The sequence below is a fragment of the Hippopotamus amphibius genome, chromosome 10 (assembly GCF_030028045.1).
Source record: "Hippopotamus amphibius kiboko isolate mHipAmp2 chromosome 10, mHipAmp2.hap2, whole genome shotgun sequence".
Taxonomy (NCBI): domain Eukaryota; kingdom Metazoa; phylum Chordata; class Mammalia; order Artiodactyla; family Hippopotamidae; genus Hippopotamus; species Hippopotamus amphibius.
The window spans coordinates 64,916,206-64,928,491 of NC_080195.1; the positions used below are offsets into that span (position 1 = coordinate 64,916,206).

Genomic DNA, 12,286 nt, shown 5'->3' on the forward strand with positions numbered 1-12,286 from the left:
TCCCGTCTCCCCCCCGCCCCCCCCCCCCCCCCCCGTCCCTTCCACTTCCCACTTTAGAAACTGATAAATTAGGGATAGGTAGAGGCTATTGTGGAAGACTAGGTGAAGATAATAATAAAGTAAGTAAGTAAACAAATAAATAAATAGAAGTGCATGAATTTGAGAATTATGTACAGATAAAATTAACTGTACTTGATTATTAAGATATATGAGGTACAAAAAATGAGCCAAATGTCATGCCTCAGTCTCCAATTTGAATAACTGGATAGCATTTACTGAAACAGGAAAAGTAGGAAGAAGAGGAGATTTGGCAGTCAGATAAATTCAGCTTGGCATATGTTCAGTTTTGTGAGTCCAGACAAATCCATGTGGTGATATTTATTAGTAGATTAGATATACAACCTTGAGGAAAAGAACATAGAATTAAAGACAGATTTTAGGATTGACAGTACCTTTATGTTTGTGGATTGACAGCCTGTGGAATGTTTTCCTTGGCCTCAGACAATATCTACATTAAAAAATTAGTTGGTAACTTTTAAAATTATTGATTTTATACAAAAATATTGTATTGAATTTCATTGAGAAATTGGAAGTGATGGCAACACTGTTTATGAACTCTGACATGGCAGCAGTTGGCTAGACCTGGGTGCCAGCTGCCCAGTTTAGAGGTGTCCCCTCCATTGCAGTCCTTACCTGGATCTCTTTACTCATATACATTATCTGCCTGCTATCCAGATACCTGAGTTTGTAATCTTTAAAAGCGGTGTGAAGGCGTTGGACTGATTGATGTAGACCATGGAGAATGTGCAGGGAGAATGAAGAAGACAGATCCTTAAAGAATTCTGATGAATGACGTATGCACAGAGGAAATTTAAGGAATGGAGGCATCGCCAGGGAAGTAGGCATAAAACCTGGGGAGTGTGGTATTATAGATGCTAAAGGAAGATAGGATTTAAAGAAAGAGGGAGATGAATCGGATAATAGTACTGAAAGATCAACTAGATAAAGACTTAAAAAGTTTTCATCAGATGTGGTACAAGAGGCTTTTATAACTTATTTTCTTTTTAACATTCTGAATGTTTCCTTTATAACCAAAGTTTTAATAGGCTCCACATGTTTCTCTGAATAGATGCGTTGGGTTTTTGGTATACACTGAACAGGTGTATTGGATTTTGCTGTGCACTAAGTAGGTAGATTAATGTGTCTGGGCTTCTACCAAGACTTCTCGTGAATTATAGCCAGCCACCTAGGTGGTAGAGTCTGAGAATATCTTTTCTTATTTTGAAGTGTCTAAGCTCCCTAATGATAAGATAAAATTCTAACCTTGTCCTCTAAAGTTCAACCTGTTTGTATCCAGAATTTGGCTACTTATTTTACTTCCCTGTCTTGAGAAGTAATTTGCTTTTGTTTTGTCTTTGTTTTTTGGTCTGCTCTACCAAATGAGGAAAATAGTTTCACGCCATTTGCTGAGACCATTAATTTTTTTTTACATAACTCAGAATATTAAGCAAATCACTAAAACGACCAGAAATTGTTTCTAAAATATCACTTAAAAAGTTCTCCTGTGCAGAACACCGTTGTTTTTTTTAAAAGCAGACTTCACATTTCTCCATTTGTTAGTTCTAATTAGCTGATTGGTTTGATTTAATTAATTAAAACATTTTTAAAGCCACTTATATTCCCATTCTCAGAAGTTCTTATATTGTATTCAGAGAAATAATTATTTTCTTATTAAGTATTTAGTAATGTGCCCCTGGAATCAAAAAGGTCCTGGTTCTTAGTCACTCTGCACTTTTGTTCCCTTCTCTGTGGGATGTTCCTACCTTGGTAGGTGAAGAGAGAGAGCTTCTCCTTCTGAAGCAAAGAACATGTTTGCTTAACAACCTTGTAACGTAAAGACAGTATTTCTCTGAGATCCATGGACAAGCATACTTACTAACCACTATAAAATAGTTGGGTGCCCCAAGCCCTAGGTTCCTCTCCAGTTACAAAAGTCGCTGTGTGTATAAGTATCACCTGACTCTCTTTGCATCATTCTGTGGGAATTAGAGCTCAGGGAACAAGTTCAAGAAGATGGTGATACTCTGACCACTGTATCCTGTAAATAACAAAGTCCTTTGGCTCTGATGCCCTGACTCACAAATCCTGTATCTTCTTCCAGCATCCATGCAGCTAACTTGTTAGCTTGCAAATAGGGTAGAATCTCAGGTTATTTACAGTTCCTTTTTTTTTTTTTTTTAATTTATTTATTATTTTTTGGGGGGGTACACCAAGTTCAGTCATCTGTTTTTATACACATATCCCCATATTCCCTCCCTCAACTCCCCCCCCCACCCTCCCTCGAGTCCCCCCCACCCTCCCCGTCCCAGTCCTCTAAGGCATCTTCCATCCTCGAGTTGGACTCCCTTTGTTATACAGCAACTTCCCACTGGCTATTTAACAGTTGGTACTATATATATGTCTGTGTTAGAACCATGTTCTGCTGGTGGAGAAATCGTTTGTGACTTAAAAATAAAGTAAATAAAGCTTTATGAAATTAATATTTAGGATTTATTTTTCATTAATAGGCTGCTAATGCTTCATCTTCCTATTTTCCTTATTCTGAATGTTGATTATCAGTAAGAAATAATAATTGTTTTTCTCTGTAGCTTTGTTTTTGCCTTGTTATTTGCAGTCATCAGTAGTCTCTCTTAATAAAAAGGAGTTTGGGGGGATCTACTGTGCACAATAGTATGTATGTATATAGTTTCTGTGAGGATTTAGAAGTGTTATTGAAAATTGTGTGCTTTTTGGCCTCAATTTAACTTACGTTAAATTGCTAGCAGACTTCACCCATTGCCTGTTAATGTAATTGACCTATGTAGAGAAATTTCTGGGGAATTTTCTTTTATTACAGACTTTTAAATTTGTTTGTAGGACAGGCTGGGCTCTTAATGCTAAAAAGATCTGTGGCAGAACTTTCTAATTTTAGGGTATAGAATTTACTAATTTTGTTTAATCTGACCTCAGCAGATCAGAGGCATCTTGCTAGGGTCCATAAACTATGGTATCTTGTGTGTATTGTGAACTTACCAAGCATCATTGAAATTGCAGAGCAAATCTCCTGAAGGACAGTTGTGCATTAGAAAGAAAAGAGCAAATATCCATTGTTTCAAACCAGAATCTTTCCGTTTTTCTGTGGTCAGTGGCTACTAAGTGGAAAAAAAATTTAATGGAATTTTGATATATTTTTATATATTATATTTGCAGTTTCTCTCCACCAATAAACTTTATTTTCAAAGCTTGAAAATAATAAAATAGTAAAGTAATTACAAAATATAATTTCCTGGTTACAGTAAGTTTACTGTTTATTATGTTCAAAAGTTAGATTGTGAGACAAAAAGTTAGAAAGCATCAAATATATCGCGAGTGAGTTTATTGAAAAAAGTCAAGGATAATACTAAATCTATTTCCTTGTTTCTACAATCTTGTAAAATATGTTTGATTCTAAATGTAAGTTTCAGAATGTGAAAATGAGAATGCTTGTCCCCTATACAGGGAGGTAATGCTTGTCTACTGTATAGACAAAATGTTATAAACTTTTTTTGACAAAGAAAAATAACCTATCACAAATACCCAGCATCTTGTGTCTTTCTGTATGAGAGTAAGGAATTTTCACTTATGAGGAAGAATGGTTAGATCTAATCATGAATGTCCTTGGTAACCATGGTTACCATCCTATCTATGATTAGTTGTAAGGCGACTCTTTGACCAGAGTGGTTTTGATATGTTCTTTCTGTGGGTTGCTGGAAAACAATTTTTCTCTTAGTGATGGAAGAGCAACAGCTGTAATAGCTTGTTAAGAATCTATTTTCATATCCGTTCACAAATAGTCATTACTAAGAAAAGATTGGATTTAAGGAATAACTATATACAAAATATCAACGGGCTTAGGAATCACAGTACTAATATTTGCATCCATAATAAAAATCAACACATATCAAATAGCTTATGAATATTTTATCGTCTTCTTTATTAACTTAAAGGTACTGCCACTGAACATATTTTTGTTGATTAAGGTGAATTTTCTGAGCACAATTCAGATGAAATGGAAAATAGGAATGAGTTAATATAGATAGAACAGATTTTCGTTTTGTTTAAAGTCAAGATGACATTTTATATCCCTGAGCTAGAATAGATTTTAAACAACTACCATCACAACCACTACCAGTACCACAGCAACAGAAGCAAAAACCAACCAACAAACACATTAATTTCCTTGTTTGTACCAGGGCAGGTGCTTTGTCCGTTCCCACATTTTTTACTCTTTTAATCTTAGAATTTTAATGTAAAAAATTTTTAAGTTTAATATATAATTGAAGCTTAATATGGATACAGAAAAGTACACAAATCATAAATGTAAGATGAGGAATTTTCATAAAGTGAACACACCAGTGTAAATGCCACCCAAGTAAGGTAATAGTATATTATCTATGGTTCAGAATCCGCCTTCCTCTCACCCCCTCAGCAAGTCCCATGCAGTCACTGCCTGCCCACAGTATCCTAACTTCTAGCATCATGAGACGTACATAACTGAAATCATACAATTATACTGTGAAAAAGTCTGGCTTTTTTCGCTCTGTATTATGTGTATGAATTTCATCTATGCTCTTGCAATAGCAATAGTTTGTTCATTCTCCTCGCCCCATTGTATTGCGTTCCCAATTTACATATTCATTCTGTTGGTGATGGACTCTGGATTCTTCCTCCTTTGGATTCTCATCAGTAGTGGTGCCATGAACATTTTTGGTACATTTTAAAAAACATATGTATGCATTTCTTTTGTATGTATATCTAAGAGTGATATTGCTGGCTCCCAGTTTATGCATAGTTTTAGCGTTAGTAGCTTATAGTAAACCATGAAAGAGTTTTCTAAAACAGCTTGCCAATTTAATCACCTATAAGGTGTGCCTGAAGTTTCCTATTGTTCCATATCCTTCCCAACATTTGTGATTTTAACATTTTTTAATAGCCACTCTGGTGGGGATGAGTGGAATCTCATTTTGTTCTTAATTTACATTTCCATGATGACAAATGAAGTTGAGTACATATTTGTGTGTATTGAATATTTTGATTTTTTTGTGTGAGTGTGAAAATTGCCCAGTTTTTTGAGTAGTAATTGTTACTATTTAGAAGTTTTTGTATATTACAGATGTGAACCTTTTGTTGATTATGTGAATGGTTTCTCCCAGTATGTGGGTTTCTTTTTCACTTTGTTAATGACATTGTTTCATGAACACAGGTTTTTAATTTATCTTTTCCTTTATCCTTTGAACATTTGGGGTCCTGTTTACATTATTTGCCTGCTCCAGAGTAATGCAGATATTCTATTCTGTTTCTTCCAAAGAACCTTGTTGCTTTATCTTTCATATTTAGGTCTAAGTTTCATATAAAATTGATTTTCATATGATATTCAGGGTCAAGATTCATTTTCTTTCATATATATATTCATTTGACCCAGCAGCATGTATTGAAAACATTATCCATTCCCTACTGCTGTTTATATAGCTGTTACATATCCAGTGTCCAGATATGATTGCATTTGTTTCCAAAATTTGCTTTATTCTGTTGTCTGTCTATCCTTGTGCCAATACCATGCTGTCTTCACTAATGTAAAGAGTATAAGCCTGTCAGTGTTGTTCCTAGTGAAGTTTGGTTTGATTTTTCTTGGCTCTTGGCATTTCCCTATGAAGAATTTAGAATCAGCCTGTCAAGTCCTACTATGAAAATGTTTCCTGGACTATTTCATTGGGGTTGTAATAAATCTAAGAATCAATTTTTGGAAGAATTGACATCTTTACTATTTTGAGTCTGCCAGTCCACTAAAGCATTACATCTCTTTGTGTCTTTTACATCTCTGATCTTGTATGTCTGTGTTTATGCTATGGCTTTGCTTGTGTTTTGCTAGCTTTATTCCCATTTATTTGATATTTTCAGATGCTATTGCAATTTCTGTAAGTTTTATTTTCTGATTATGTATTGCTTGTATAGAAATACAACTGATTTTTGTATATTGATTTTATATTCAGCACCCATGTTGAATTCTCTTGTCTTCTCGTAGTTTAATCTGTAAATCTTTTTATATTTCCTAGATACAAAACCATTTCATAGGCAAATACTATTCTAATTTTGTTTTTAATTGGTTATTTCTGTGATTACAAAATATAGTTTTAGTGTCTTTTACTCCTTTAAGCCATTAGAACATATTAGAAATAATTCTAAAAGAAATTGTTTGTAATCCTACCATGATCTAGATATCATCAATTAAAATTTGTGTTGATCTCTCCAGACAGTCCAGATAGTTTGTAGTGTTGGATCATAAAGGACATACAATTTTTTTTTGGGGGGGGGGGGCCACACCACGTGGCTTGTGGGATCTTAGTTCCCTGACCAAGGATTGAGGCAGGGCCCCTGGGGCCCTCGCAGTGAAAGCGCGGAGTCCTAATCACTGGGCAGCCAGGGGATTCCCAAGGGCATACAATTTAAAAAATGCTCTTTCCGTTTAATCCATGGACACTTTTCCATGACAGTACTTTTTTCGTACAATTGTTAATTGCTGTAAAATATTCTAATTTATAGATATAATATGTCATATTATTTGTTTTAATTTTTTGCTATTATGAACAACACTGTTGAAGAGACATGGATGAGTCTTTGCATTGCTGTGTTTTTTTTTTTCTTTTTCTTTTTTTGACACAATTTCCTTATTGAAATCCCTAGAAGTAGGCTTTCTGGGTTAAAATGTATAGGTGTTTGAAACTTGCTGCCAAATTGCCTTCTAGAAATGTGTAAATTTTCATTCACACCAGAAGTACACAAAAGTTCCTGTTTTCAAACACCCTAGACTTTGTTGAGATTCACACTCTTATTATATGGATTTCTTTCACATGAGTTAAAAATAAAACCTATGTAGCTTTTTATGAACTTGTGATTTCATGGAAATCTTTTACCCTTTTTTTGAGTATCGATCTTCTTACATTTTTGTCTTCTATTCCTTATTCTTTTGTGTTAAATTGCAGGAATTTAAAATTTATCAAGTTGTTATCTCTCCTGACACTATGTGAATATACTATCATTTGTTTTTTTTTAAAGTTATCAAACCATTTTTGTACAGTAGGAGAGTGGTAGTACACTCAGATTCCTAGGTTCCTCCTCTATGAAACACTCCCTTGCCTTCCCTAGACACAGTTTAATTACACAAATTTTAGTTGCATACTATTCTGTCTTGGGCCAAGATGAATAAGATACTGTCCCTGTTTGCAAGGATCTCCATCCCCTTGGCTTCCCATAGCATATGAATCTTTTTCTGTGATAACCTTAGCACATGGCATAGCATAAGTTACTTACAGGTCTTTCCACTTATTAGATTGTGGCTTTATTTAGATTTTTAGCTCTGAACCTAGTACAATGTCTGGCACATATTAGGTCTTTCTTGGGTGAATCACTTAACCTCTTTAAGTCTCAGTTTCGCCATCTCTATCATGAGGATAAATCTGCCTCACACTGTTATTATGATAAACTCAGTACTTAATTTGGTGTTTGGGAGATAGTCATCAATAAATGGCAGCTCTCATTTTTATTCCCATTGGAGGCTAAAACATCCTGAACTCACTCACATCATTATTATAGGTGCCTGGCTACCCATTGGTCTTTTATTCAGTTCTTTGTAGATTGATGGCTGCTTGTGCTTTTCATTGAATTTTAAAGTTAATTCAACTTGTAATTCAAGTGATTTATAATTGTAAGTGGCAAAAGAACAAATTAAAATACTTCTGAATTGGTGAGAGCTTGAAGTTTAGTTGGCCCTTTTCTGTTCTATTCCTTTTCTTTCTCTGCCTCTTTTCTTTCCCTACATCTCTGCCAGCACACTGAAGTTTCTACATATTTGTAAAACAATTTGCCATTAACATCTTCTCTCACTAGCTTCATCTCTGGGGGAAGCGGTGGTAGAAACCACCACTCTGTGGTATTGCTGCAGTTTAATTAAAGGTGTGAAGAGTCATCCCCTGCCTTTCCTTCTCCCCCCACAAACCTCAGGAAAGAATGTGGTAGCAACTTGAAATCCTCTTTAAGAAGTTTAGATCCGTAGTGCAGCAATTTTAGAACATTTTTTTTTTTCCAGAAATCATTGGTACTCTATTTCTCTTCTTCACTCATGACACCCTCCCCACCCCCCACCCCTGCTCCCACCTTCTTCCCATGGTGGGTATTTGGCTCAGCTGGTCAAGGGGAGGGTATCTATTGTACAAATTTTTATATGTAGTAAGCTAAACAGATAATGCCCTTTTTTAAAAAAATCCCTGTTACTACCCTTTAAGTAACTTTCCTGTGAATGCCTGTTGGGATATTAGGCTTATCACAGGAGAGCTGGGGGAAAGTCTCATTTGCACAGGTACTGTGGAAATGTAGCTTGCCCCTTTGTAAATTGTCGTTGCAAAGTAGTGAGTTAGACTGCAGCTTTAGAAGTTTGTACATCTTTTAATAATTTGCTCTGGAAAATCACTGGGTATTCCAAAGAGTTATGATATGCATGCATCTTAAATACGGGGGTGAGGAGCATTTTTTTATGGTAACAAATGTTGAAAGGTGTCTGGCCAGTCTATTCACTTTCTATAATATATACACAAGACAAAATTCTCTTCGCATTTCCATGCAAAAGAGAAAAAACACAGCCTTCTTAAATCAATATTTCTTTGTTTACTGTTTTGTTTTTTACTTTGAATATTATGGTTCATGTCTCTTTTATGTATTGAATATTTTAAACTTTAATTTGGAAAAGAAAACTGCTTCTTAGGTACTACTTCCAAGGTAACGGTAATGAAGCTGGACATAATTGCATATTTACACTTCACCATAAATCAATAGCCTTCTCATATTATCAAAAGTTTTCATTGTTATTTTAAAGCAGCAGCATCTTGTTAACCTTAATCAGAGCCTGACGTGTGTTTCTTCTAAATGGCTTCTGATGTGGTGTCTCTCTTCAGTTCTCTGTGGTTTCCTGTTTTTTTCATACATAGAGAAAAGCCTTCTGATGTATTCAGCCTCATCATTTTTTTCTTTTAATGGCATATCAAACATAAACTTTCTTATATATACAACATAGCATTGTAAGCCTGTCTCATCACTCATTTATTCATCTTGCCACAGACCACTCCTTCTCTGGAATTCCTCCAGCACTTTCTTAGATACCTCTTCTGTATTCTTTAGCATTACAGATCTTATTTCTACCCTGAAAGTGTGTATTCTTCATGGGCAGAGATAGTATCTCGTATTTCCATAATTGTATTTCTCCACAGTGCTCTACTTTAGCAGTTAATAGATGCAATAGATTGGTGACTCTCAAAGTGTTGCCCCAGGACTGAAAGTTCCAAGGCCCCACCCCGGTCATACTGAATCAGAGTATCTTGGGCTGGGGATCAGCAGTTTCTGTGCTAACAAGCCTTTCAGTGATTGTGATGCATGCTTAAGTCTGACACCCACTGCAGTAGATAATTATTGAATGAACGTGAAAGTTTTATATTTATGCTGATGCTTCACTGGCAGGATTAGTATCAGATGGGGCCAATTTAGTCCATTCTGCCTGAGTCTTTATTTCTCAAGAGATACAAGTAAAGTCTTAGATTTAAATATTTGCAATCTTGGAAGAGGGTATATATAGCTTTTATGCTGTTCTAAAAATTTTGAAATATGAATGATTGCTTTCTTCTACCTGTTCAGGAATAGGCATTTAACATTCCAAATTGAGGAAAGGTAAGGAACGAATTATGAATGTTACTCATTTTCACGGTGGGGAGGAGATGAGTGAATGTTGGAAACTTGTCAGGTAGAGGATGGGTTGGGAGACTTTCTCCTGGGTACCATTCTATGCTCTTCTAAATTTTTGAACCATGTATGTGCGTTACATAGTAAAGTGTTCATGTGGGGTATTTAATAAGATTAAATTAATGAACAAGTGTTGAATAGATAAGTTTCTATGTGATAGCCAGTGGGATTGGTTAGGTTAGATACAGTGGCTTTCCATCTCTGTAGAACATATCAGGGTGGTGGCAGAAATGTCTTGATGACTTCCCATCTGAACTTTCTTATGCAGTGAACAAAGAATTCTTGCTGTTATGTGAACACATCATCTTGTTATTATTTTAAGAAAACAAATAGAGGGAAAGAATTTAACTTGATTCAAAGTTACATAACCTTGTATACACAAATGAAGAGGTCAGACATACAGGACTTTGATCTAATACCTTCTTCTGAAGTATTTTTAGAAATACCTTGATAGTCAAGGACTATTTGAGAGAAAATTTGATTTACATTTTTGTCACATTCTTAGCAAATGGAAAATAATCCAGTTAGCAAAACAGATTACATATGTTCTGAATTATGAACAGTTTTTTCAACTATTTGTCTTTTAGTACAAATGCAAGTATATTAATGTTATGATTGAATTGTGGTGTTTCAATGGAAGGTATGTCTTAAATGACACTTGATTCAATTACTTTTTTTTTTTCTTGCACAGAACTATCGTACCTTGGAAAGTATTCAGACAGTGCCTTCATGAGGTCCATCAAATTAGCTCTGGCCTGGAAGCAATGGCTCTAAAATCAACAATTGATTTAACTTGTAATGATTACATTTCAGTTTTTGAATTTGATATTTTTACCAGGCTATTTCAGGTAAGCTTTGTATTTTCTTAATCCTGCCCTCTCTTCTGCTTCCCTCCCTTCTGTATGCACGCGCGTGTGTCTCTCTCTCTCTCTCTTTCACACACACACACATACATACATACAATTATATGGGAAATAGTCTCATTTTTGGTAGTCTACAGTTTTAAAGCAAGTTTTTGGTCATTGCTGTAAGTTTAGAGTTTAAGTTTGGAGTATCTGGTGTTCCGAGCCTGGGGGTTGCTTATTAGCATTGAGAAGATTGATGTAAAAGAGCTTTGCTTTAAAGTTCCTATATAGTTTCTCACTTTGTTGATCATTTTAGCCCAGTAACTAATAGAATGCAAGTTTTACAGGTGGGCATTTGCTGAGGTTGTATCCCGACTTCTCCCCTTTGCCTCCCACATTCATTAGGTGAGAAGGGAAGTAAGCTTGGAAATAAATAACAAACTTACCTTCTTATGTATAGGAGATTACTGTGATGTGTACTGTTTTTACAGCTTGGTTTGCTCTTTCAACCATATGTCATAGTCATTTTTCCATGTCAGTAAATATTTTCATCAATATAATTTTCAGTTATTTGCTACAGAATAGTCTATCAAAATAGTCTGTCATTAATTTAGCAAATCTCTCATTTGGGAAATTTAGATTTGTTTTCCTTTTTTTCCCCCTAATATAAATGACTTTGAGAGTAACCTTCTTGTCCTACTTATTGTTTTTGCTTTTTAAATCATTCTTTTATAATTGTCTTCACATAGCTCTTCAGAAGCGGGTATCATGTAATACAAGCTGAGTACCATCATTTTGTGCTTTTGTATGTGTTAATAGAACTATCCTAAACGTGAAGACCTGAAATTTGTTTCGAATTTACCTCTGCCACTAAATTGCATATCATCTATGAGATTCATTTCAAGTAGTCACAAAATGAGAATCCCACCTAAAATCTTATGATTCTAATAATAAAAATTATGTAGCAAGTGATGTTAATTGATCAAAAGCCAGGCTTGTTTATATTGACACAATTTTTAAAAATTATTTTAGTCTGCAGTAAAATTAATTCTGTTTGAAACATGCTTTCAACAAATGTTAGAGCATAATATTAGTTTTCATGTTTCTCATGTTGTAAGGATTTTGCTTCTCTATGACTCTGCTTGGTACTCTCCTGCAAGGATCGGGTAGCTGATTTATGTAAGAAAATAAGATTGCGTGGGATTAACTTTTAATTTATGAAAGAACCCATTAATAGAGGGCAAATTAACTCTTGTCAACAATACTTACAGAATACATTTTACTTTATTACAACTTTATAATCATAATTCTACCTAGATGTATAGAATAGGGCATTCGATGCATGACTGCAGAAAGTATGCTTTTGGTTATTTTCAGTTTACTGTAGTTTCGTGATTATTCCCTTGGTATATGTACATTGTCAGTTAATGTCTTTCCAATAACTTTAAGATACATTTTAGGGAAAGGTTGTATTAACTGATACTGATTATTTTATAATGGAACCTCTCCTTTCCTTAAAAGTTTTTGAGAATTTTACAGATAGTTCATTTATTTAACATGATACCAAGACATTCTAGTAG

The 12,286-nt window shown here is 34.7% G+C and overlaps 1 protein-coding gene across 4 annotated transcripts in view; it reads left to right on the forward strand.

Annotated features, from left to right (window-relative positions):
• Nucleotides 1–12,286, forward strand: part of CBLB (Cbl proto-oncogene B) — a 199,815-nt gene that overhangs the window by 96,058 nt on the left and 91,471 nt on the right. For all 4 annotated transcript variants that reach the window (XM_057697271.1, XM_057697272.1, XM_057697273.1 and 1 more), the window contains exon 5: nt 10,553–10,709. In XM_057697271.1, coding sequence (XP_057553254.1) covers nt 10,553–10,709 — 157 coding nt within the window. The remainder of the gene's footprint in view (nt 1–10,552; nt 10,710–12,286) is intronic.